The sequence below is a fragment of the Lotus japonicus genome, chromosome 1 (genome assembly GCF_012489685.1).
Source record: "Lotus japonicus ecotype B-129 chromosome 1, LjGifu_v1.2".
Taxonomy (NCBI): Eukaryota; Viridiplantae; Streptophyta; class Magnoliopsida; order Fabales; family Fabaceae; genus Lotus; species Lotus japonicus.
In genome coordinates, this window is record NC_080041.1 from 77,301,394 (window position 1) to 77,328,279 (window position 26,886).

General features: G+C 40.5%; 2 protein-coding genes across 2 annotated transcripts; one reads left to right on the plus strand and one right to left on the minus strand.

Moving 5' to 3' along the window:
• Positions 1-11,240: 11,240 nt before the first annotated feature.
• LOC130747006 (uncharacterized) lies at positions 11,241-11,624 on the plus strand. The gene has a single exon (XM_057599818.1). It carries the CDS (start codon positions 11,241-11,243, stop codon positions 11,622-11,624), a length of 384 nt encoding a protein of 127 aa, XP_057455801.1.
• Positions 11,625-19,733: 8,109 nt separating this feature from the next.
• On the minus strand, positions 19,734-23,086 carry LOC130747025 (uncharacterized). Its single transcript, XM_057599843.1, has 4 exons — positions 22,436-23,086; positions 22,255-22,374; positions 22,074-22,209; positions 19,734-21,508 (listed from the first exon to the last, which is right to left on the minus strand). The coding sequence occupies exons 1-4, from the start codon at positions 23,084-23,086 to the stop codon at positions 19,734-19,736; spliced, it is 2,682 nt and encodes an 893-aa protein (XP_057455826.1).
• Positions 23,087-26,886: the final 3,800 nt, after the last annotated feature.

The window sequence follows — 26,886 nt, forward strand, 5'->3', positions numbered from 1 at the left end:
GTTGTAAGCCACACCTAGATGATTTAACACTCCAAGAATGATTCTCACCAAACCCCCTCTTTACATGACAAGTGTCACACTCCTATTCATTTGGATCAAAACATTTCAAGCTCATTTTCATTTGCATTTTGTATGGAGGCCCATATATTTAAAACTCCATATTTTCCTTCCATAATTTAAGCACCGAACTCGAATTTGAAAAATATTAATAAATAAAAAATGTTACACATTAATTTCAATGACTACTGTATTCAATTGTTTCCATATTTGAGAAACAATTTTCATTTCAAAATTTATACTATAATGCTAATTTCAAATTCGAAATTGACACTCACTCATTTATTGGTTTCTCCGTTGGCATTGGTTGATTAATCAGTGATTGATTGTCGTTTTTTTTAAAACACTGCAATTTATGATCGGTTTTAAACCTCCCTATTTTCCTTCCAAATTTTAAGCAATATACTTGATTAGCAAAATTAGTAATAATTAAATAACGTTACAAATTAAATTAGGAGAAGCATCATTTCATCAAATATTCAACCATTAATGGTTAAAATTATTTAAATCAAAATCTTATGTAGATATTTATTTTTTTAATTAAATTAATATTTTTTTAAAAAAAATTGAGTGTACCCATTAATGGTTAAAAATTTTATTTAAGTTTTGTATCGAGGCTCATTATTGAAAGATTTTTTTTGTTACAATTATTGAAAGCATTTTGAATAACCTTTTGAATGCTTAAATGAATTTGAAATTGACCCCATCATTAATGAATTTCTTCGTTGCCATTGAGCAGCGTTGATTCTGTTTATTTGTTTGATTTATTTTTATAAAAAATAAAACAGCTATTTTGAATGAAAAAGACAAATTGAAATGGTAGCATTTAAAACAAACAACTATGGAATACAAACAGGATTCAAAAAACCGCAAATCAATCAAAAAAGTATTGATTTGCATTTATTTATTTGATTTAATTCTCTTAAATAAAAACCACAAATTTTTTTGGAAAAGTCAAATTAGCATTGATTCTATTTACTGCTATCCAAATTTGAGCATATGTTCGTATGGAATCAAATTTTCATTTAGTCATCTTATTCAATTCAAATTCAAATAATTTCGGTTTTCTAATAGGAATCATAAAAAATAATTATTGTATTATAAAAAGTCAATGGAGTATTCTTTACACCTTTTCTCATCATTGTGAGCCCCACCTAGCTGATTACTATATAAATCATCTAATGTTATTCAACTTCATCAGTCCTTCCATTTTTCACCAACTATTAGCTTTAAAATATACTTTGTTCTAATGACAATTGACGATCTCGCCACCCTCGATGCCTCGAAGGAGAACTGGACTATTGTTGCAAAGGTGAACCGTTTATGGCTTAGTCCGAGCTTATATGACTCGAAGCTTCCATTTTCCATGGACATGATTCTTATGGATGACAAGGTATATTACTTTTTCACATAATCACCATGCTCTAAGTTATTTTTTTTAATGGTTGGTAAATCTCTTATGTTATCTGTTTATTGAATTTCAGGGTTGTAAGATTCACGCTTCGGTTAGAAAGACTCTTATACACCGATTTCAGGTATATACTCTTTTCAAAGAATTTTGGTTTCAAATTACTGTTCTAAAAGTTGGATTAATATTTTTCTGATTTAGCAGATGTGATTGGAATTCTCACCGGTGCAACCGGTGAGCAAGAATGAGAAGGATGGGGAAAAACAGAAGAGAATTACTATTCAACTTGACCAAGATGGGTACACTCAATGTTCAATGCTTATTCACATTTAATCCATTTTTAGACAAGTCTCCAAAATGTTTATGGGGCTACAAGGGTTCTTTTTAATTCTCTCATACAAGAAGCTGCCCCTCTCCGAGCTCGGTGAGTTTTATTCTGATTTTTAAATCTCTTTCATTTTTTTATTCATATCAAATTATAAAATCGGCTATCTTCCAGATTCTTGGAATCAAATGATACTGCTGCACATGTGATTAGCCCACTGCAGGACTCGGCAAAAAAATCTACTCATGAAGATGATTTCCTAAAACATAATGATGGAAGAACCATTGAGCAACTCAAAGATCTTGCTGAGGTATACTCTTGAATTTACAATTCAATAATAATTTATATTCCATATTTAGTTACAACATATATTACACGTTTTTATCTTCGAATTTAATTTTGCATAAGCCATATTGTGTTGTTCTTGGTATTGTTACCCTGCGTGCAAATGTAGCAAAAAGGTATATCTTGCTGACGGAATGTATTTCTGTGAGCCATGTAATCGTCACGTTGTTTCTCCGGCTCACAAGTTAGACTACAACTTCGTGTGATGGATTCAAAAGATACTGCTACCTTTGTCATTTTTTATCAGGAGACTACTGCGCTTCTAGGCAAATCATGTGCAGATCTGCTTGAAACTACTGTACGTATATTTTTGGTAGCGTATGATTCAATTTAGAATTTATGTGTATATTATTAACAAGTTTTTAATATATTTTTTCCACAATAGCAGGGTTCTGATCCTTTAAACATTCACACAGAAATTTTGAATTTCATTGACAGGACCTTTTTATTCAAGATTGAAGTCGCAAATAGTTTCCATTCTAAGTTTGAGAAATCATACTGTGTCAAAAAACTCTGTGCTGATCAAAAAATTATTAATCAATTCAGAGCGGTAATGACCTTCCTGCCTTTAATTAGTTTACCTTAATATAACATTGGTGGGCTAAACAACGTTTTCTATTTCACATTTTTAAGTTGGTCTATTCACATATATTCTTGAACCTATTCTCGGTTGTACAACTATTATACAAATATATCTACACAATAAACTAAATCGTCGTGCAACGCACGGGTAAAAAACACTAGTACAAGAAGAATAAAGAGGGAGAAACAAAATACAATAGATGAAAAAAGATTAAATAGCTAGTGCGAGATTAAAACCAATACACCAGCAAAGGCAAATAATCCCGCCCAACTCAACAAAACTAACACAGGAACCAAAGGGAAGTAGACCCCGTATAAATCCAGAAACAGAAAGAAAAATGGTTAAACGTGAAGAGATGGTCTATTCACATATATTCTTGAACCTATTCTCGGTTGTACAGCTATTATACAAATATATCTACACAATAAACTAAATCGTCGTGCAACGCACTGGTAAAAAACACTAGTACAAGAAGAATAAAGAGGGAGAATCAAAATACAATAGATAAAAAAAGATTAAATAGCTAGTGCGATATTAAAACCAATACACCAGCAAAGGCAAATAATCCCGCCCAACTCAGCAAAACTAACACAGGAACCAAAGGGAAGTAGACCCCGTATAAATCTAGAAACATAAAGAAAAATGGTTAAACGTGAAAGCCGTTCCTGAACTTTGAACGAGATTTGATTTTCGTCTCTCGCCGGAAAATCTTCCTATGGACACCCTCGAACTTAGGTTTTTTGTTTGGAAACTGTCATTGCCGTTAAAAAGCTCTTGCCACCATGTCCAGGTGTCCGTTTTGAGCCTATGTGGACATGCCACGTCATTTCATTAAGTGACTTGTAATTTTTTTTTTTAAAAAAAAAACTAACTAATTTAATTTTAATTAAGTCCCCCAAATCTTAACTAATTTAATTTTTAACCCCATAATCTTCTTCACCTTCTTCAATCTTCATCATCATTTTCTAGAATTATCTTGACCTTCAATCGTCATCATCACTTTTCCCGTGTCACACTACCTGTTCTTTTCCCCTAAACCTTAAATCCCTAAACCGCATCACACGCAGTGTTACACTACCTGTTCTTTTCCCCTTTCTCTCACTTTAGTCATTGCATCAAATTCCCTCACACCTTTTTCCCCCAAATCCCATTTTTCTCTCAATCATTCCAGTGAAGAAGAAAATTATCCCAACCCCAATCAATCAAAAACAAATTTTTTGTTCACAATTTTGAGTTTTCTCTTTTGCCAACCTAGAATTTCAATCCAAGCTATGACTCTGATGGGCGCTTAATGATTCAGTTTTGGTGGAGATGATTCCTTGGAGTTGGCATCAGTTGTTGTTTGAGTACTCGTCCTTGGTGAGGTTCCGGGTGGCCATGAAGGCGATGGCGACGGTGTCGCCGAACACCATCTGAATCGTTGTGGAGGTAACAGGGGCGAGATTGAACGAGCATAGCTCGCGTTCAAGAGGAAGGTGGACATTCATGTCGCAGAAGGAGGACAGGGGGTTGGGGTTACCAGAGGTGAGGGCAATGAGGCGAGCGCCTTTGTGAAATTCAGATCCACCAAGTGTTTGATGTATGTCTTGTGGACTGGGCGAGACCTCAGGGTCCCTCGCCCAGGAGCGCTGGCCTGGGGCGATGAGCAGACCGGGGACTTGGGCCTTCCTCCCGGAGGCCCAACTGGCCCATTAGGATGACTTGGAGGCGCTAAGCCCAACTCCCCCTACTATAAATAGAGGATGGATACCAAATGTAAATGACTCTTAGCTCATTTGTGAAATAACAAGATTGAAATTCAGTTATTCTCTCTCCAAAGCGGTTACGCTCTCATTCTCCCTAGGAATCTCACATCACGTTCCTTACACCTTAGGTATTATACATCATCTCAATGTTCATGATGAAACATTTGGCGCCGTCTGTGGGGAACGGTAGATTTTGATTCCCGGACTACGTGGATTGCAATTTGGTTTAGAGAAATTCGATTTTCTGTGAGGTTTTCTACGATTTGAAGATTTTTTGTCGAATTCTTGGTTCATCGTCGAAGCCTGATGGAATCGTTTCGCCAACGGTGTAGCGAGGAATCGGAACGGAGCCGCGTTTCTTCCCCACGCACCGCAAGGTTAGATAGACATCGCCGGGCAGAGGCACGCCGTGCACTGAGTGGCGACGTAAGACTGCAAAATGAGTGTCTGCAGGAGCAATTAAAGTACCATCACCTTAGGCAGTGGAATGAAGAGGAGAAGGAGGCTGAGGCTGTTGCGGAGGTCAAACCATTCTCGGCAGCAGTACGAGAGGTGACCATACCGGACGGTATGACAAGCCTCGTGTTGGAGACGTACGACGGACGAACCAATCTGCAAGATCATCTGCTACGTTTCAATGTGAAGATGGTGATAAGCGCGATTTTTGATGCGGTAAAGTGTAGAATGCTTCCGTCCACATTCTGAGGCACAACAATGACCTGGTTTATGGCCCTGCCACAGGGATCCATAAAGAAGTTTTGCGACTTCGCGTCGAAATTCCTGGGCCAGTTCTCTGCCGGCGAGGTTGAGGATCTGTTTCAGATTCGGCAGGAGGAGCGAGAGACGTTGAAGCAGTACATGGAACGGTACAGCGCCGCGTCCGCAAGATTTGAAGAGGCGGAACCTCGGACATGCGTATGCGCTTTTAAGAGCGGATCGTCGTCAGGAAAGCTGAGCTGCGAGCTGAGTAGGAAACCAGCGCGCTCGATGACGGAGGTACGTACCCGAGCGAGAGACTACATCATAGAAGAAGAAGACGACGCATGTAAGAGGAAACGGTTGAAGGCGGCAAAGGTGTCACTGGCGAGGAAACAGATACAGGACAAGGAAGCAAGTAATGTGCGGAAGGTTAAGGAAGTTGGCCAATTAATTAAGGAATTCAAGGGAAAGCCACTCTATTCGAGAAAAGATAGTGTGGAGCGCAAGCGCTCTCGGCGGGCAACTAACTCTCGCCGACGAAAGAGGCCAGAGGGGGACGCGGGCGATGAATTGGCAAAGTCACTCCTGGAGGCGACGAATGCGGAAACAGGCGAGGAGGCGAGGATGGCGAGTACGGAATTGACCCCTGGCACGACGTCAAAGGTCGGTCCAAGTGGTGTGAATATCACAACCTGGAAGGCCATAACACCAGTGACTGTTTATCTCTAAAGGGCCAAATTAGGCAGTTGATCAAGGCGAGGCAATCACGGGTCGTAGGACATGGGTTGGACAGGGACAACATGAAGCGAGCACCAAATGCAGGAAACGAGAGGATAAATATGGTGAAAAGAAAGGAAGCAGAGGAAGACGTCGACGACAGGGGCGGGGCGAAGCCCAGAATGGTTAACGCAATCACAGGGGGCCTTTACGGCGGCGACATCACATCAGCGGCAAGGAAAAAGCGGGTAGAGGCGGTGGCATCGGTCCAGGGATATCCAACTCCATTTGGGTGCCGACACCCATATATAGTAGTATCATCCTCTGATTTTGAGGGAATCAAAGGCCCATACAAATGATCCGCTGGTGGTAATTGTAAGAATTAATGGTTTCAATGTGCAGAGGGTGCTTTGCGCTAGCCACATAGGAGGAAGGTCTCTGGCTAGCAAAGTCCTCAGAGCAGGTTTTTACTGGCCTACAATAAGAAAAGACTGTCCAGAATTCGTGAAAAAATGCGAAAAGTGTCAAGTGTTTGCAGACTTGCCCAGGGCCCCAGCGGAACAATTGGCCATGATTAGCTCTCCATGGCCCTTTGCCATGTGGGGGGTTGACCTCGTCGGGCCTTTCCCCATCGCTAGGTCACAAATGAAGTTCATCCTTGTGGCGGTGGACTACTTCACCAAGTGGGTGGAGGCTGAACCCCTTGCAAGCATTACTGCGGCCAAGATCGTAAGTTTTTACTAGAAAATAATCGTATGTCGGTTCGGGGTACCACGAGCGATCGTTTCGGATAATGGAGCGCAGTTCGCAAGTAATCAAACCAGAGAATTCTGCGAAGAAATGGGTATTCAGAGAAGATTCTCTTCAGTGGAGCATCCACAGACTAACGGGCAGGCAGAATCAGCAAATAAGGTAAACTTGCGAGGTTTGAAGCGCCGGCTCTCGGAGGCAAAGGGAGCCTGGTTAGATGAACTCCCGGTTGTGATCTGGTCCTACAATACGACGCAACACTCAACCACTGGGGAGACTCCGTTCAGGATGGCTTACAGGGCAGATGTCATGCTTCACGTAGAAATAGACAACAGTTCTTGGCGAACAGCGCCACGGTTCGAAGGCGAGAACTCCTCGAACATGGCGGTGGAGCTAGACTTGTTATCAGAAACACACGACGAGGCTCGCATCAGAGAGGCTGCGATGAAGCAGCGGGCTGCGGCGAAGTACGATACGAAAGTGCGCCCGAGGGCGATGCAGAAGGAAGACCTGGTGCTTAAGAAGCGAACCAGGATCACCGAGAACAAGCTGAGTCCAATTTGGGAAGGCCCCTATAGAATTCTGAAGGCTTTGGGAAAGGGGGCTTATCACCTAGAGAGCTTGGATGGAAGGCGAGTTCCACGTTCCTGAAACGCGGCGAGCCTGAAATACTATTACAGCTGAAGGATCGACAGGGAGCTGGCTTCAGCGCGAGGACGCGTCTCACAGAGATAGGGGGATCAAAAATGAAGAAACATATTCTTGTTCTCCATTTTGGGAGTTTGTTGGCCAAAGCGCCTAAATAGTAAAAACAAAGACACGTTCTTGTTCTCCATCTCGGGAGTTTGTTGACTATCACGTCTGATTGAAAATACAAAAATTGTATCCAGCAATTTCAATCACACTGAATTGCGGCGAGAGCTAGGTGGGAAAAATTCTCTGAAGGTGGCGATCCCAACACGGCCTTGAAGTCTGGGGATCGCTCCGAAAAAGTCTGGGGATCGTTCCAAAGATAGCGGTTGAGATTCCTTGGATTCGCTGACTTTTGTATCACTTCAGGGCGCAACGCGTGGCGAAGGCTCGACACATGTCAATGGGTCACGATTCAGGACACATGCATGACTATGGCAGGGCGGACGGACCGAGCGTCACCGCCACAAACTTGCTTGTGGACTTGGTCCGCCAAGGGAGCGTGACAAGACATCCGAAATGTAAATTTTTAAGCTTTAAATTACCAAGCCATGTTGGCAATTGTTCTTTGTTTTCAGACCTTATTTTTTAGCACTAGTTAGCTTCTTATGGCCATCGCCTTGTTTCTTCTGTTTAAAAGACACACTTAGCTCTCATGCTTTGAGCTCGGTGTCTTGTGGACTTGTGGACTGGGCGAGACCCCAGAGTCCCTCACCCAGGAGCGCTGGCCTGGGGCGATGAGCAGACCGGGGACTTGGGCCTTCCTCCCGGAGGCCCAACTGGCCCATTAGGATGACTTCGAGGCGCTAAGCCCAACTTCCCCAACTATAAATAGGGGAGAGATACCAAATGTAAAGGACTCTTAGCTCATTTGTGAAATAACAAGATTGAAATTCAGTTATTCTCTCTCCAAAACGGTTACGCTCTCATTCTCCCTAGGAATCTCACATCATGTTCCTTACACCTTAGGTACTATACCTCATCTCAATGTTCATGATGGAACATCTTGAATGAAGTTTGATCTGTATATCAGTATGCAATTGATATTGCTAGGCTTCAGATATGAAGAAATAATAAATGGGTTACTTGTATTGATTGTTGATGATTCTATAGAGTCAGTGGGTGTTTGATATATGTCTTGAAAGAAGTTGATATGGTGGCTAATTAGCGGTGACATGTTTGCGTTTGGTGAATTGAAGCAGCTTCTGTGGAAGTGCATCAGACCTACAAGCAGTTTATAGGAGTTGTGGTGGACTTGGTTGATGGAGAAATTCCATCTGAGGAGTTCCATGAGGTGGCGCTGGCGGTTTACCGACTTTTCGGTAGACCAATGGAGGAGGGGGGTTCTATTGACAGAATCCTTTCTGTAAATAAGTTAGTGTTGGCTTTTGAAGTTTTGACAGTTGTTACAGATTTGAAGCGCTTGAACTTGAATAGTGTGTTTTTTGTGTTTTCACTTGCACTTTGTGACCATGTGTTAGGTTGTGTATGTCTTTTTGGATCTAAATAATTTAATGAGTCTTGATAAATATCATTTAGAGGACTTGAACACATTGTTGTGGGGAAGTTCTATAAATTTGTATTGCTAGGTGCATATTGCAAAATGCAGAGGCCATATATAATATGGTTTAATTATTTAGTTGATTAATGTCACTGTTTTGAATGTTGGAGAGATTGAAGTATTGTTCAAAATACTAAACACTCTTGTGTGTGTAGCATTGGTACGCAGGTTAGAATTGCAAAAACTTAATTGCTGATGCCAAGTTGAGGCAAGCTGCTTATCTAGCACAGAGACTTTTAGATTTGCAGCCTGGCGATAAAAACTCTGCCTTTTCTTCGGAAAGAAATCTCTGCTTATCTCGTTTCTTGGTTGATGTATCCTTAGGGCCCATTTGGTGACCAGGACAGGATATGATAGGACAGGATAATAATCATATCCTGTTGTTATCTATTGTTTGTTGCGCCAGCAGGATATGATAACACTATCCTGTCTCCTATCCTATCCTGTCAATAATGTGTAAAAGTTATCCTGAGAGGGGAGTTAGGATAGAGCAGGATAGAATATCAGTTATATATTTTCTTTCAGTATTTTAACTTTAAATTAATTTATTTTAATATTATATAATTTATAATAATATCAATTAATAAATATAAAAATATTAATTTAACTAAAATAAAAAATAAATAAAATTATTATTCATAAATAGTAAAATAGACTACTCACTTACAAATATTGATTTATTAATAATAATAGACTAATTTAATATTTTCATCTCCTATTATTTAAAAATTATTTATCTACTTATATAATAATTTAAATATAAAGTATTTTTGAAATAATAATATTTTTAATTTAGTTAATTTTTATTGTTTATCACGTGTCACAACTAAGTGAAAAACATTGATTACAAATATTAATTTTTTAATAGTAATAGATTAATTTTTTATTTTCATCTCCTATTATTTAAAACTACTTATCTACTTATATTATAATTTATAATTCAAATATAAATTACTTTTGAAACAATAATATTCTTAATTTAATTAACTTTTATTGTTAATTATCACGTGTCACAACTAAGTGAAAACCAATCGGTTAACTGCATAATTTTATTTAAAATATAGGGCATCTTCAAAACAATAAAATAGGCTAATTAATAAAATTTAAATTAGTTTTGTTTATTATAAAATATAGACTCATTCATGAAAATGTAAAGAAATTAAATTTAATAGAATGATCAATTTTAAATGTATTTTTTATTCAAATTTAAATCTGATACATTTTTCCTTATCATATATTGTTCTTATCATGTGCACCTCAAACACATGATATGATAAGAGTCTATCCTACTCTTATCATATCATGTTGATATCCTGGTCACATATCATATCCTATCATGACCACCAAATGAGCCCTAATGATGAAGGAGATATGATAGATTTTAAATATACAGTTTATATATCATCTCAAAAAAAAAAATGTATGTGTGTCACAATATGATAAAAATATAAGAGATAGTTTGAAAATGAATTTTTGAAAGAGAGAAAATGATTGAACCTCTGAAAAACATATTTGAAAAAGAAATGCGTAACTGACAAGGAAACAAAGAAATAGTTTGTAAAGGGATATATTATATACACTGTCTGTGTCTGTGTAAACAGATTTTACACAGTTATTCAATTGAATTCCGCCACATCATAAAATGTATCTTTGTTTTAATTAAAATTTAAAATAAAAATCATTATTTCTCCTATGTGGCATGTTGTGATTAGTTGTCAGTGTAAAATTATTTTACACATGGTCTATACATCACAGCATGGTCTATAAACTATTTTACGGCGACAGTGCATATCCATTAAACTGGAAATATAAAAATAAAAATTCTTTAAGTTTCTAGTTTATATGAAAGAGAAAAAGAGTTTGAAGGTAACTTTTAATCATTTTTGATAGGATGACTAACTAAACATTTTTTATAACGAACTAACTAAACATAAGTAGTATTGGTTAGATTTTAACTATGTAAAAGATAAGCACATGTGTCACAATATGACAAAAAATCTGATTTTGTAAGAGAAAAATGATTAAACTCCTAAAAAAAATTGAAAAACAAACTCGTAACTAACGGATCCCGTAACTAACAAGCAATATACCAAATAGTTTTTGTTTTGAAAATAATTCTATGGAAATAGATTTTATATCCTTAATTTAACAAAATCTTTTTTCAAGATTAAGTATATCCGGCCATTATCCAAATGAATGTAGATTGAGTTTTATAATTAGAAGATATTTTGGGCTCATAAAACTCGGAAGATGAGAGTTCAACTATATAAATATTAAATACAACACCCTTTAGACATAGCTCTTTCATACTACCTATAATATTATTCATACTACAATATCATCAGTGCGAATCAATATCGATGGATGCGGATGCTCTTTCCCGGTTTCATGAATTTCGACCCGTGTTTTTGATGAATGCAGATGCTCTTTCCAGGTTTCATGAATTTCGACCCGTGAACAACGTGCGTGGTCGCTTTACAATGGAGATCCATGGCCAGATTTTGGGGTTGAAGCCCGAAACTGATGAACATCAAGAAGATTCTTTTGAAAATCTTGAAAGGTTCATAATTGATGCAAATACAGTTAAAGAGTACTCAGAGTGTTCAGTGTGTCTTGGAGAGCTTTCAATTGGATCAAAAGCAATTCAATTGCCAAAGCCTTGCTCTCATGTCTATCATCAACATTGCATCATTCAGTGGCTCAACAATTCAAGAACATGCCCCTTGTGTCGCAGAACTATCTGAAGAAAATTTGTAATGCTTTTTCATTAAGTACTGGATCATATTCTTTTATGTACTGTTGTTTACCGTGATATTTGGTAAACAAACATCTTCCAAATTCGACTGGAAAAAGTTTAAGAGTTTTGCGAATTAAGGGTTCTTTTGGGAAAACGTCTTGCCAAAGCGCGTGTGAAATTGGGTTTTTCAACAACCGCGTGTCAAAGGATAAAAGAAAATAAAGATTCGAAAGCAAAACGCAAGACAATCGAAAGTGCTTGAAGATAAAATTCACTAATTAAAAAGCTTTACATCAACCCAAACGCATAAAATCGACAGGAAATCTAACAAAAGCAACAATGGCAACAAATTCGAAACTATCTAAGTGCATGAATTGTAAACGGCTGGTTCGGCAACATACTCCTCCATGATCATGTTAGGCTCGTTGAGTCTCTTTGATGCGGACATGAGAGCTTTGTAGTGATTTTTAGAGCTGAGTTGGGAACCCTTTTTCTGAATTGGATTCTTGATGACCCGGGATTTAAGGCTATTTTCCTGGTTTATTTGCATGTAGTTTAATATAGTTTTTAGGATATTTCGGTCATTTTAGGATACTTTAGGCTTAGTTCATGCATTTTAATGTTTTCATTTAGTTTTAGTATTTTTCTATATTTTTTATGTTATTTTTATAGATTTTATTAGGATTTAATCAAGTTATTTGAATTCGGTATCTTACTCTATCTTCTAGTTAATCTCTATTATTGGTTTTTAATTAATTCCCTTTATTATTATTGTTATTTTAGGAGAAGATGTGGAATCAATGAGCAAATCAAGGGAGAGAGCCAAGAATCTCGAAGTCTGGAGCAATCTGGATTTCTTTGCACCAGTTCTGCACCAATTTCCTGTTGCATTTCGCGCAGACGCGCCAAGGAAGTAGCTGCTGGAAAATTCTGCGCCAGTTTTGCGCGAGTTCCTTCACGAGGTTCGCGCATTTACGCGAAATATCTGTCAGACTCTATTTAAGTGCGTTTTTAACCTATTTGATGGATCTTTTTATCTTTTCTTTTCTCCTAAACCTAATAAACACCTTTGGGAGACTTGGAGGCAATTTCTTGGTGGAGAGGAAGGCTAGGCCCTTGAGGGCCGGTGTCAGGGCCATGGAGGAGGTGACAGCTTCTCCGGACGTCCATGGCTCCGTTCTATTTTGGGTTTTGCTTTTCTCTTTACCTATTTTTGTGTTTTGACTCTCTTTTGGTATTTGGAATGATGTTAGTTTGATTTTACTCTTAGTCAAAACATCTTTATGCAAATATAATTATGAATTTTCATTATTTGGTGTTTCTCTCTATGTTTAATGCTTCAATTGGTTAATTGATAATTTTAAGGGTTTATATTAATTCGTAAATAGATTGGGAAATTGATATGGGTTAATATAGACTTAGTTCATAGAAAGGGGAAAAATTCCTATGTCTTAGGTTATTAATTCTCTTTGCGCGTTCATGTGTCTTTTGCCAATATGATGATTTTTAGGATTTGCATGACAATTGAAAAGTTGGTGTGAGTTTAGTTAATGAGAGAAACCACTCTTGCATCAGTCATCTTAAGAAAGACATGTCTTAGGTAGGGTTGAGGTTTTCTAGGTGACAATAGGAGACATTAACTCTTAGGTATGAATATCATGAGTTGGAAAAGAGATATAAACCGAGTGACTAGTCGGGATACTCACCTCTCTAGGATAGGATTATCTAGTCGGAACTATTAGGATTTCTTGAGTGACAGTCAGAGATTCTATCCACTAGGACATGAACTTCTTAGGTTAGGAACAGAGCTTGGGAATGTCTTATCGAGTAGTTATGTGCTATAATGCTCCTTTTATGATCACTAGGGCTTAAGGAATTAAGGCTAGGTTCTTAATTGGTAGATTCACTTAGCTAAGAAATTAGTAGGTGAATAGCTCTTATCGGCATCTTAAATGTTAATTTCATCTTATAAAAGTATTTTGGTAGAGAATAAGTTGTAAATCAAGTGAACTCATTTTCCAAATACGTTTTCTTCTTTGTTTGCCTCCGTGAAACTTCTTTTATCGCTTTAAATATATTTTCTCTTTTATTTACATAAAATCACATTTTACTTGTTAAATCGATCATCCAACATCTAGCTAGTGAGATTAATACGTAGCAACACAATCCCTGTGGAGACGACAAAACTCGATACTATACTACGATTGAGTCTTGAAAGGGATTTGATAGTAGCTAGTGGAGGAAAACCTCTTCATTAAATATCCTTTCATCAATTCTCCTATTTATAGAGCTCCATGTCCCGCGTGTCCTTGGCGGTTTTCTTCCTTGCTGGATGGGTTAGTGGGTCTGATTCCCCCACGATCTGATGCTTGCCCCGGAAGTTCCATGCGTAGTGGTGAGGGTCGTGTTCTTCAACTGCTTCAACTGCTTCTTGGCCACGTAATGGGCCATCGTGGTGGGAAACACATGCTTTCCTAACTGACTCAGTCAATGCTGCACGTGTTAAATATGCCTGTGTTTGTAGCAACGGTTACCAGTGTACCTTTGTCGAATTCGACTACCTATTTAACTTGGCGTTTTTTCCCTAATTCCCTTGGTCCATTTTCGACTGCCCCATGCGTTTTGGGCCAAATATTTTGGGCCAACAGATGCCCCCCAAAAATGTTGATTCTCGACTACCAGGCCTTGGAGGGATCAAGCATTTTTGAACTTGAATTTCGAACGGGACTGTCATTCGTTTGCAACCTCTGCCCTTTTGACTTCATATCCAATCAGAAATCATAGCGTCTGACTTCACTCCAATCAGAAGCTTTAGCGTCTGACTTCGCCTGCCCATTCGTCGTCTCTACCCTAGAGTAATCATGGCTCCTTTTTAGCCTACATGTTAGGGCTCTACGGTTATATAATAAAATAACCGTTGGATTTCAAATTTTAGGCAACATTACGTAATGTGGCTTCACGTCCGTTTCTTCGTTTGCCTATAAATACGCCATTGTTGCTTCTTTGCAAGCTTTACAACTTCTGAATCGTCCAAGCTTCGTCTGGTTTTGCCTGCGATCATCTGCAATCGACTGGTTTCTGCTTCTTCCTTTCTCTATGGTGCATTCTCTGACCGCTTTCATGGCTTCTGATTCTGACAATATCATCCCATTGGCTGCTGCTTTTGAAATGAATGAAGCCAAACGGGTCCCTATTCCAGACCCACCGTATGAGGCGGAGAAGAGGGCTATCTGGAAATCTCAGGTACTCATCCCTATCTCTGTTAATGGTACCTTACGTGCCATCTTAGGTCCTTTGAAGAAAGCGAAAAAGGATAGGCTTACTAGTCTTCCTGATGGTTACGAACAATTTCACCCAAGTATTCATGGGGAAGAGCTTATTCTTGCTTTTCGACCTTCCTATCGCTTGCCCTTTCTGAAAGATCCCAAAAGGGCTTTTAGATCTGCCCCGCCCAATCCGACTGCTGGTGACGGAGCCTATTTGAAATGGCTTGATAGGGTGGAAGCCAGTAAGTCTGGGCATTGGAAGGTCACTGGGATTTTCGACCTAATTCAGTTGTCGAGGTCGCCGATCTCTTATAATCCTGCTATGCTCTTGAGCTCACTCTTCTTTTGGGAAAGATCTACCAACAGCTTCCATGTTCCCTTTGGCATGATCACTCCCACTCTTCTCGATGTTGCTGCCATCACTGGCCTTTGGGTTGTGGGTGATGATTATCATTCCTCTGCTGTCCCAACGAAACCCATCGCCATTTCGACAGACAACATAGCTTTCAGCAGATTCATTAAGGATCATTATGTCGAAGACGGTGAAGTTTCTGACGCTGAGCATGTCGCGTTTCTCTTATATTGGCTTTCTGCTTATGTATTCTGTACCAAGTCTCTGAGGATTCCAACCAAACTTCTTCCTTTGGCTAACTTGTTGCATGAGGGTCGAAAAATTGCTATGGCTAGACTTGTGCTTGGCAACCTTTATCAAATGATTAATGAAGCGGTAGCCGATATCCGAGATCCCAAAGTTGTGTCTCTGAACGCAGCCGGTCCATTGTGGTTGCTTCAGCTTTGGATGAATGCGGTTTTCGAGTCGTTTCTTCCAGCCAAGAAACCTCCTTCCATGGTGTCCAACACAAGGATTGATGCTCACGGGCTTGAAACCCTAACCCCTCCTTATGATGCTTCTACCTTTGAAGCCGATTTCAAAAAGTATTTCACCGTGTTCTTCGAACTGAAGCGCTACTGTTCCAGTTTTGCACCATATAGTAAACCCTCTTATGGCCCTCGGTGGCTAAGAAACTCCTATCCCAACCATCCTGGCTCAGAGGATGTCTCTCAACATCAGATCGAACTCTGGCAAACCATACTATCCCCTAGGGTGCTGACTATCAATTTTGCCAGTAACGACTTCACCTTGTGCGGTTATAATCCTCAGCTTGTTTCTTGACAATTTGGACTGAGTCAAGATTTTCCCAACACATTGTTCGATCAATCTCTTGTTCTTTATCCTGGCGCCATCACCAAACGTAGTGCCTTTGACACCACCATCAACTACTACAATGAGGAGCTGATTGGCCTTAGCCCTTTTAACTTTACTCCATCCTTTTATGTCACCAAGGCGTTTAAAACTTGGTGGTCTGCTTATTGGAGCGACATTTTGATGCCGATTGAAGATTGTTTCCAGCGCATAACAAATGTTTTTCTTTTGCAGAAACAAGCTCCTAAGAAGACCAAACGTATGCATACGTCTGAGATCAACGCCTTCCAGCAATTCTTCGGTGTAGTATATTTTCCGGGTCCTCGACTTCAAGAGACTGTTGTCAAAGCAGCTCAAGTTCTCAGGCAAATGTGAGAATCTAAAGCCAAGAAAACTCGATTGATCATCCCTTCTGATGAGGATGGTCTTTCTTTCATTATTCGAAAAACAGGCTTTAAATTCCCACTATTGCCTACTTGTAAGTATGCTTTGGCCCTTCCATTGGTCCTTCCTAAATGGGTTGACCATGTAAGTATCAAGAACTTTTATCATAGCGTGTTGCCTCCTCGGAAGCGGGTGACCTGGACTAAGTTTTACTTATGGAATTTTCCTTTCCATGTGCCGGTCGAAATCTTCAACCACATATCGATAAGAACGCTTATTGGTCAAGGTAACTATTTCGACCTGACATTTTTGCGATATTTATGGCTTAACTCTTCTTTGCTCTTTTCTTGCAGCTGAGCCAATTCCTCGATCGACTTCTCAAGCCTCTCCCCGAGTGACTTCCGCTACTGTTGAGATTGATGATGATGATGATGATGACGTTAGTCTGGCTGATAAGCTCAAAGTTCCCAAGGTAATATCTAGGCTGTGGAGCTTCGTTCTTTTTCGATATATACCCTTTATGACCTTATGCTTTTATCTCAGAGTCGAAAACGCGGGGCCACGTCTACCACTTCTGCAAGCCAGAAAAGGGCCAAAGGTGCTGGTGGGTCTGCTGTGAGCAATCCTTCCCCGGTTAAGTCGTCTAGCTGTCATGAAGAGATCCAGCAAGGTGATGATCAACAGGCTTCCAACCCTCCTCCTTAAGACACTACACCTATTCCTGTCGAGATGGCTTCGGCCAAGAAGACCTCCAGGAAGAAGTCTGGTCACAAATCTGGCAGTTCCTCTTCTCGCCATTCTAAGAGTTCGACGAGCTCCAGTCCTCTTAAAGAGTTTGCCCCTAAGGTAAGTTGTCGTGATTCACATTTCATCTCGATTTGTTTTCTTTTCTTCCCCCTCAACTATTTCCACTTTTATTCTTCAGAGGGTTGGCATGTCTAAAATGGCTGTGCCTCGAGCCACATGGTTTCCTCATAATCCCCCACCAGTTGTTCTGTCTAGTTCTTTGAGCAGTTTAGAATCCTCGAGCTCGAGTTTAGACTCTAATGAGTCGGACCCTGTGTGGGACAAGTTGACATTCTATTTTAACTCGAAGCCAATCGCTTGGCAGCATCCTGGTTGCGAACCTTATTATACCAAAGAATGTCGAGATAATTTTTCTAATTTTCCTCCGTAGGATACCCAAAACGCGTCTTCCCCAGTTCGTGAAGGAAATATGCCACATGTCGAAGTACAGAGTGGCGAAGGTCAAGTGCCCCCAGTCACTCAGCCTGACCGGGTGATTGGTGTCATGCCTCCCCCAAAGGCTGATGCTCTAGCCTCGACACAATCTGATCCTTCTCCCCAGCTTCAACGGGATGCTAGAGCCGCTTTGCTTTCTCCTCATGCCAAAGGAGGTTCGGCTTCTTCCAAGACAGCGGCTTCTTCTCACACTTATGGTGAGAGGCTTAATGCCCTTTTGGTCCAAGACCCACTCGCCACCTTTCAAAGTTTCTTTGATGGCACTCTAGATCTCGATTCTCCGCCACATCATACTGAGACCACTAAGACTGCTCAATCTAGCGGGGTAGTCAGTGCCGGCCAAATTGAAGAAGCTTTAAGTAAGCTGAAGGGGTTAATCTTCGACGAGGGTTTCATCGACAGTGTCCGGGCTAACCCTCAACCAGGCCATGAAGTCAAGGAGTTGCTTACTTTCCTGTTGGGCCAGCGGCTCGACCAAGTTCAGGCAGATGCTCTTGTCGAGCTTCAGACTTTCTTGGTTGACCTTTTGGCCACACTTGACAAGGCCAACACTATGGAGCAGCTCATCAAGACTAAAAAGGCACAAGTGGCTTCTAACACCAATGGGCTCTTGCCTGCATAAGATGAAATCCTTAAGTTGACTGCCAGGAAGACTCTTATAACAACTGATCTGTCAAGTGTTGATGCTCGACTGGATGAGCTTCAGAGGGAAATGGTAAGACTTGAGAAGGAGAAAGCAATGCTGATCGAAGAAGGTCCAGTCGTGGATGCCCGACTGAATACTCTAGCTGCTGAATGTGCAAATGTGATGTTGTCGACATCTCAACTCTCCAAGGAGGTTGCAGCAGAGCAGGGTCTTAAGCAGAGCTTGGATGCCAGGATCGCTGCTGCCGGTGTTCAACTTGAAGCCTTCAAATCGAGGATTTAGGACTCTTTACTTTCCATTCATTGCCTTTGAGGTTGTAATGGTCATGTGTTTGTATGGCCTTTGTTGCCAATGTTGTAATGCCCGTACTTTATGATGTTGTTTGACAATGAATTTGCATTACTGATGTCGACATGATTTGTCTTCTGATTGAGCTTTTATTGTCGAGTTCTCGTTATCTTGTTAAAATACTTCTTTGCGTAGTATTTCTGAGTTTCATACCATTTAGCTTGGCATGTAATCTAACTTTCCATCTTCCAAACCATTAACCAACTTCTTGGAAAGTAGGGTAATTTATGACGCTCTTTTACCACGTTCTTGTTCAACGACGAAAGAACTTCCTCCACTCACGGTAGTGGCTGACGTGGCTACCTGTGCTTGGTTAACGATTTGGCAACTGCATGCCATGCATTAATGCGGCTGTTTATCTCATTTCTATTATAATTAAAGCCGTTTTTTACCTTTTCTCATCAGTAACTTCTCCTCTCCATTCTCATCTTCTTCCTGCCACTACAACCTTCATTTTTGATTATGGATAGCAGACTTATCCTTCACCGCATCCGAGACATGGCCTTCCACCATAACCTCTTCCATGTCATGTATGAATCTTCTTCTCGCCTCGATGAGCTTTTAGGGCTCATTGATCAACTGCTCCAAAGGCCTATCATTGCACGCGTTAGGATCCCTCTTCAGGAGTTCCGGGGGCTACTCTTAGAAGCCAAGCCTCTGTTTGAAGAATTCAGGGAGCTTTCCGTGATGGTGTTTTTCCAGGAGTATCAAATAGATGAGCTGAAGGAGAAGTTCAATTTTCTCCAAGCCTCCTTGGACCAGCAAGACCCGGAAGGTCTCGTTCGACTGGCTGTCGAGATATCTGCGGTCCCTCTTGAAGACCTAGCTGCTCGTCAAAAGAAGGCTCGACTTGAGGGCCAGATGGCAGCGCTGGTGAATCGACTGGAACCCATGCAAGCTAGATATGATGGATATAAAGCCAGTCTTCCGCTCTAGGCTTTTAATTTCTTTTGTATCTTGCCATACTTGTAATGTCCTATTTTAATTAATGAAACATTTTTTGTTTGGCAATCTCGACACTTTCTTTTATTCGATTTTGACTTCATGCAGCATTGGCTTATACGCTTTTAGGTACTTGCCATTTATTGTAACAAATTGACGCTGACTGCTTAATTCTTTAATCACGTAGGCATTATTAGATAGTGCTTTCTCGACTTTAAACGGCCCTTCCCAATTGGGGGCCCATTTCCCGTAGGCCCTATCTTTCTTATCCATTAGGAGGATAACTTTCCACACGTAGTCCCCTGTGACAAAAGATCGATTTTTAACCTTCTTGTTGTATGCTTTAGCTATGCGATCCTTTTGCCTCGTTAAAACGTCTAACGCCAAGACTCTTTCTTCGTCGAGATTTACCAATTCGTCTAGCATCATGTTCCAATAGACTTCGCTTGGGATTTCTTCTTGTCTTTGAATTCTGCACGATTGCAAGTATACTTTTGCAGGTAGCACGACTTCTAGGTCATAGGCCAGCCGAAAAGGTGTTGTGCCTGTTGCTTCCCTTGGTGAATTCCTGTAAGCCCACAGGACTTGGCTTAAGGACTCATGCCAGCTTTTTGGCTTTCGACCCACGTGCTTTTTAATCAAGCTTATTAGAGTTTTATTGGCGGCCTCTACTTGGCCGTTTGCCTGAGCATAGTAGGGGGTCGAGGTTAGAAGCTTTATGCCCCAGGATTCTACAAAGGCTGCCACTTTTCGTCCTACGAACATTGTACCTTGGTCCGTTGTGAGTGACTCCGGCAATCCAAAACGATACACAATGTGATTCTGTATGAATTCGATCACCGTTTCTTGCGTCACGCTCTGTAGTGGAATGGCTTCAACCCATTTAGTAAAATAGTCAATCGCTACAATTATATACCTGTGCTGCCTTGACGAGGCTGGGTGAATCTCGCCAATTAAATCTATTGTCCATCCCCTAAAGGGCCATGGCTTGATAATAGAGTGTAACTCGCTAGTTGGCACGTGTTGGATTCCTGAATGTTTCTTTGCCCCTGCTTGGTGAGCGCCACATAGGCCGTCGTGAGCGGCTGATACAGCTATGAACGCATCGTCCTCGGTTAAGCACTTTAACAACGTGCCGTTTACATTCTTCTTGAACAATTCATTGCCTATGATGGTATAATTTAGAGCCATATACTTGACTTTCCTGTCGGTTGACCCTACAGGGTTCTGCAAGTATTCGACGATTGGCTTTCTCCAATCATTGGGAGTAAGGTTATCGATAGCCATAACATCAAGATCCAAAGGACTCAATTTCTCCTTGATCCTAATCAACTCTTTCAATTTTTGTTTATCTATCATGTACCCAGAAGCAATTTGCAGTAACTCATTAGCTTCTTGATTGCTTACCCTAGGTATGTAGCTAATTCCTACTTGGTCAAAATTGGCTAGTAAACTCATGGCCTTTACGTAGTATTTTGCCAAATTTTCACTTATGCACTTATATTCCTTGGTAAGTTGCTTTACAACCAATTCTGAGTCACCTTTAACTTCGACGTTCTTTGCCCCCAAGGCCAACAGTATTTCGAGGCCTGAGACTAAAGCCTCATATTCAGATTCGTTATTGGAGCAACTTTCTCGAATGCGAAACATGAATTTGGTTGGGATGCCTTGTGGGAATACTATGAACATACCGATTCCTGATCCTTCCTTATGGCTTGAGCCATCGAAGAACAACTTCCAAGGCTGTAATCCTACGTAAGCTATCTCTTCAGGCAAAGTGTGATCTGCCAAGAAATCAGCGACTGCTTGCCCCTTAATTGCCTTTAAAGGGGCATAAGTGAGCGAATATTCGGTTAATGCTAAAGACCATTTACCAATTCGACTATGCAAAATAGGCTTGGACAACATGTGTTTTATTATATCAAAGTGAGAAAAAACCATTACATCAATTGGCTTTATATAATATTTCAGCTTGGTACAAGAAAAGTACAAACACAAACATAGTTTCTCGATCATAGTGTATCGAGTTTCAGCATCATTTAACACACGACTTAAATAAAATACGGCTCTTTCGATGCCATCTTCATCTTCTTGTGCCAACATGCTGCCAATGGTTTCATCTGTAGCCGAAATATATAACCTCATTGGCTTCCCTTATATAGGAGGAATCATCACCGGAGGGTTTGCCAAATAGTTTTTGTGCTTCCCAGCGAAAAATGTCTTCTCTCTTTAGTCGAAGAAGGGATGAGAACGGCTTAGTTTTGTCACTAAGGTTAGCAATAAACCTTCTGAGGAAATTGACTTTGCCCAAAAGCGACTGCAGCTGCTTCTTGCTAGTTGGTGGGCTTGTGTCGAGAATGGTTTTGGCCTTGTTCTTGTTGATTTCGATGCCTTTCTTGTGCACCACAAAACCCAAAAAGTCACCTGCAATTACACCAAATGCACATTTAAGAGGGTTCATTTTTAAGACATGTATCCTCATTCTCTCGAATGCCTTCCTCAAATGCGACAAGTGTTCATCCCTGGATGGGGACTTGACCACTATGTCATCAATGTAAACCTGCATAAAAGTTTCAATAAAGTCATGGAAGATAGTATTCATTACCCTCTGGTAGGTCGCGCTAGCGTTTTTCAAACCAAATGGCATGACCACCCACTCATATGTCCCTAAAGCACCAGGACATCTAAATGCTGTTTTCGACACATCCTCCTTGGCAATGAAAATCTGGTTGTAGCCAGAATATCCGTAAGAGACTTAAATATTCATGGCCTGCCGCTGAATCTACCATCATCTCGGCTATGGGCATGTGGTATTCATCCTTGGGTGTGACAGCATTCAGATCTCGAAAATCTATGCAGACCCTCATCTTACCATTTTTCTTGATTACTGGGACTACATTGGCCAGCCACTCAACATATTTGGCAGCTCTGATGAACTTGCACCTTAGCAATCTTTCGATTTCTTCCTTGATCTTTAATAGAACGTCTGGGTGGAATCTCCTGGGCAGTTGTTTTATTGGCTTCCTGTCCTCTTTGATTGGCAGTTGTAATTCCACCAAGTCTCGACTCAAACCAGGCATCTCATTGTAGTCCAAGGCAAAACAATCTTTGAATTCTTTCAACAATTCTATCATCCTGCCTCTAAGCTCTGGGTCGATCAAGGAACTTATATAGGTTGGTCTTTTCTTCGAGCCGTCTCCCAAATCTACTTCCTCCAAGGGGTCCTGAGCCTCCATTTTCATGGCGTCCACTAAAGGTTTTTCGAACCCCAACGGACCATCATCATAAATGCAATCCATCATCAGATCATACATATCTTCTTTGGCCTCTTCACTTGGCTCATTTCCACGTGCACTATCCTTTTCATTCTGAGATAGCATCTCGACAGGTGAAACTGCAACTTTAATCTTTCCTTTAATGGCCATGTTTTTAGCCATTTTGTCGGCCTCTAGAGCCGTTTTCATCTTGTTTTCGGCCGCGTAAGCCGAAATCCGAGCCAAGCACGAATTAATCATCATTGTGCTGTGTTACCACATTGGTGGCAGCCTCATCACTTGCCACTTCTTTAGCGGCAACTTCTTCTTCGTCGATGTGCCATCCACTCATGGCATCCGCTTTGCATGATTCATTGAGGTGCAATCCCCGAATTGGATCTAGTGTCACTGAGTATTCTGAGTAAGGGTTGAAGGACTGATTGACCACTGTGTCAAGTGGAGCAATTGTAGCCAAACTCTTCTCAAAATTCTTCTTGTCGACATAGCCTGCTTCTGCCAAATAGTAACTTTGGTCAGCTTGTACATTCTCGACAACTTCATCTGCTATCCATATGAAGATTCTCTGATGTAGGGTAGAAGGCATTGCCCCTACTCCATGGATCCATTCTCTGCCCAATAAAAGGTTGTAGTTGGCCTTTGAAAGCACAACAATGAACAAGGTCGATCTACTTACTGTCCCCACTGTTATATTCAGCATGATTGCACCCATGGAAGTGCTAGTCTTACTTGTTGGCGGAGGAATGACGCACTTGGTTGAGAAACCAAGCAGGGTGCTTTTGGAGAAGTAGAACACACACAAATTTACGTCCTTTGGGCCTCAACAAAAACTCTTTTCTAGCGGGGCATAAAAAAGTACTCTCTACTTTTATTCAACAAGAAACAAACGTTAAATACAGAAAAAGTGAAACAACAAAAACTTAGGGCGTTTTAAAGCCTAGAGCACTAGATGTAGTAGAACTTCAAGTTGTTGGCGTTCCAAGAGCGGAATATAGCACAGCCTGTGTAAGACCCTAACCTTACTTAAGTATTACTTAAGCGATTTATTGAATAAAAGTGAAGTTTCTAGTGAAGTTTGATTTTATTGCTAATCTGCATGTGACCTTGTGTGATTTTTTGAGAGGTCTTAGCGACCTAATCTTGAGACGCTTCCTTCATGAGAGTTGTAGCTCTCTGAGTTAGCTAAATTCTCACGTTGGTTTCAGGTCATTCCGATCTCCGTAGCCCGAGATATACATGTTTTAGTGACGGAAGGTCAGGCTGTACTGTACTAGCGAGGTTTTGCCTTGATTTATTTTTATTCTCTTAATCAGTATTAGGAGGGTAATTAGTTGGGTTTGGGCTTAGATCATTAAAAAGAAAAAGAAAAAAACAAAACCCTAGCCCAAGGTTGTGTGTGTGCCGCCAGCCACACTAAAGGGAATAGGGGGAAATCCTTATTTTTCCCTTTTGTAATCAGAAGTAGACACCCCATACTATTCACGTAACTCACATACAGTAAGGAAGAAGAGAGAAAAGTGAGAAAGAAAGAGAGAAGGAGCGCGAGATCGAGAGAGAGGAAGAAGAGTGTGCGATCAAGGAGGAGAGAAAGAGAGAGATCGGTTGGGAGAGAGAAAGGAGAGGATCTGGACAGCAGCTCTTGATCATCTCTTCATCTCAAAAACTTATGTTTTTCATCACCAAACTAGCAAGGTAAGGGCTGGTCTAGGTTGGGTAGTTTGACTAGGATATTTGACATGTTTTACCATGAGAAGAGCCATGACTTTGATGTCTTTTGCATGAGTTTTTGTATGTGTGATGCTTGCTGGATTTTCTACCTTGGAATACCATGTATACAAACCTCTATTCGTTGTTCATGCCATGATCTATGATTTTATGTGGATTTGCTATGACAACTTGCTAATTTGGCTTGTTTTTCCTCTTGTCATAACATGATGTTTGATACATGACCTTTGTTGTTAAATTCTGGAATTTTGATGATGAATACATGATGTTTGTTACTGGAAAATGGTCTAGGAGACCTGGACTTGAATCTTCGGAATTTAAATTTGAGGCAGAAGTGACTCTGCCAGTTTTCTGTACTGGACAGCGAACTTCATGGCACATTATCACCTAGTTCTGGTCTTCAAATGCAAACGTGATAAACTAGAAAGTTGTAGGTTTTTAAATTAGCTTTCCAGGCATGTGTATAACGTAAATTTTGGTTGAGAAATGAGTTCTGGAGATCGTTTTTAGTGATTGTTGTACCTGCTGTTTTTTTTTTTCAGAAAACGACTATGACCCTTGATTTCAGAAAACTTGTATCTATCTGTTATTTAGTTGAGTGTTCTTCTGAATTTTGAATATCTAACTTACTGGTACTGTTTGGATGTAATTTGTTACTGGCTGGAATATTGTATAAAGGGTCGCTCATCTAGCTGTAATTCCCATTGTGACTGTGATGATTTTGTCGTACTTTTATTCGATGAATGTTGTAAGACTCTAGGTTGACTTTAGAGCCTTTAACAAAGAGAATGAGATTAATCGCTTGCAAGTAAATGAGAATTAATGGAACATAGGTCTAGGTGAGACTATGTACCATGAGAACGATGGTGCCGTCAGAGACGAACGGTAACTTGCACGCGAGGGAGATTTTTGTGGATCATTGCGGCTCCACGTGATAAGGTTGACTACGGTCTCCTTGAGATTTTTGTGGATCATTGCGGCTCCACGTGAACTGTGCATCTGAGGATGTACGAGAATGGCCATGGTGTTTTGGTGGGTTGTGTGATGTGAGTATTCGTTATCTTAACTGAGTAACTGTTATGAAAATAATTCTATAAGGGAATGATTAATGTATATTGTGAAATGGTTTATAATATGTTGTTCTTGTGACCTGACCCTTGCACTACTTGTCTTTGTGTTATTTGTGTGTGGGGGGTAGATGGTCGTGAAGATAACGGCGACGACCCATTCTTGGGAGCTGATGCTCCGTGACGAGCCACTACCGGATGAAGACTACACTTCTGATGAAGAGGAAGAGACAAAGGAATAGGGTTGGGTTGAGAGACATTCATTTTCTCTTTGGGTTGAGAGTACCGAGTTCGGGAAGCATTGAACAATTATTTTGTTTTCATTTGGATAAATAAAGTTGATGTAATTTACTTTGGTTTTAGACGTATGTTTCATGCTTGTTTTATTTAATTCAAAAGTTTTGGGATGATGTTTACTTCCGTGAGATTTGTAAAGGTTAATCTTTCAAGAGTTTCGCAATTAATGAACCTTTGTCATTAATCAAAGCTTGATAATTGAATCGACGAAAATTCTTTACGAAAATTGGATTCATTAATTACTGTGTGACACTCGAGAAATCGGGGCGTTACAACCTGACTGCACAGGTTAGCATGGCTATCGGAGTCATGACTGGAACTCCTATGAAACTCGCATCACGGGTAGGACTTGTCAGCATTTTTCTAGGAATTAGTAGGAAATGGAAATTTGAATGAATTCGGTTGCGAACGAGTTACCTCCTTCTGGGTTTGGCTACGAGGAACCTTCAAGGGAGTGAACTCTTAGTCCTTCTGTCTTGTCCATACATTTCTCCTCACGCTGTTGGTGTTCTGTCGGCCCGGACTAGTTTAGTCTTCACCCTGTTTGCCTTGTCGAAGGTCCCTCGAGCGGTAAGGGGATCTGTCCGTCTGGGTTGGTTGGTCTGATGACGCGCTCCTTTCTCCTTATCCCGATCCGCTTTCAAGGGGTTGCTCTCTTCTGGTATGATGAGCGGTGTTGCCCTTCTGCGAATTTCATCCAACGATTGCGCATAACAGATGGACAGGTCCTCGTTGAAGGGACCCGCTGACAAACCATTTTCAAATGCCTCGGTACAGATTGCTGGATCCTTATTTTTGGCCTTCATGAAGACATTAGTGAACCTGAACAAGTAACTTTTCAACGTTTCACCTGACTTTTGACGGATGTTAAAAAGG

Excerpts from the sequence above, each read along its gene's own strand:
- LOC130747006 (XM_057599818.1), top strand. The coding sequence starts at position 11,241 with ATGGATGCGGATGCTCTTTCCCGGTTTCATGAATTTCGACCCGTGTTT.
- LOC130747025 (XM_057599843.1), bottom strand. The coding sequence starts at position 23,086 with ATGGCTAAAAACATGGCCATTAAAGGAAAGATTAAAGTTGCAGTTTCA. Across the intron at positions 22,210-22,254 it reads CTAGCGCGACCTACCAGAGG|GTTTACATTGATGACATAGT; the intron begins GTAATGAATACT and ends ACTTTTATGCAG. Across the intron at positions 21,509-22,073 it reads TGCATTTGGTGTAATTGCAG|CATTAACCGAATATTCGCTC; the intron begins GTGACTTTTTGG and ends AATGGTCTTTAG.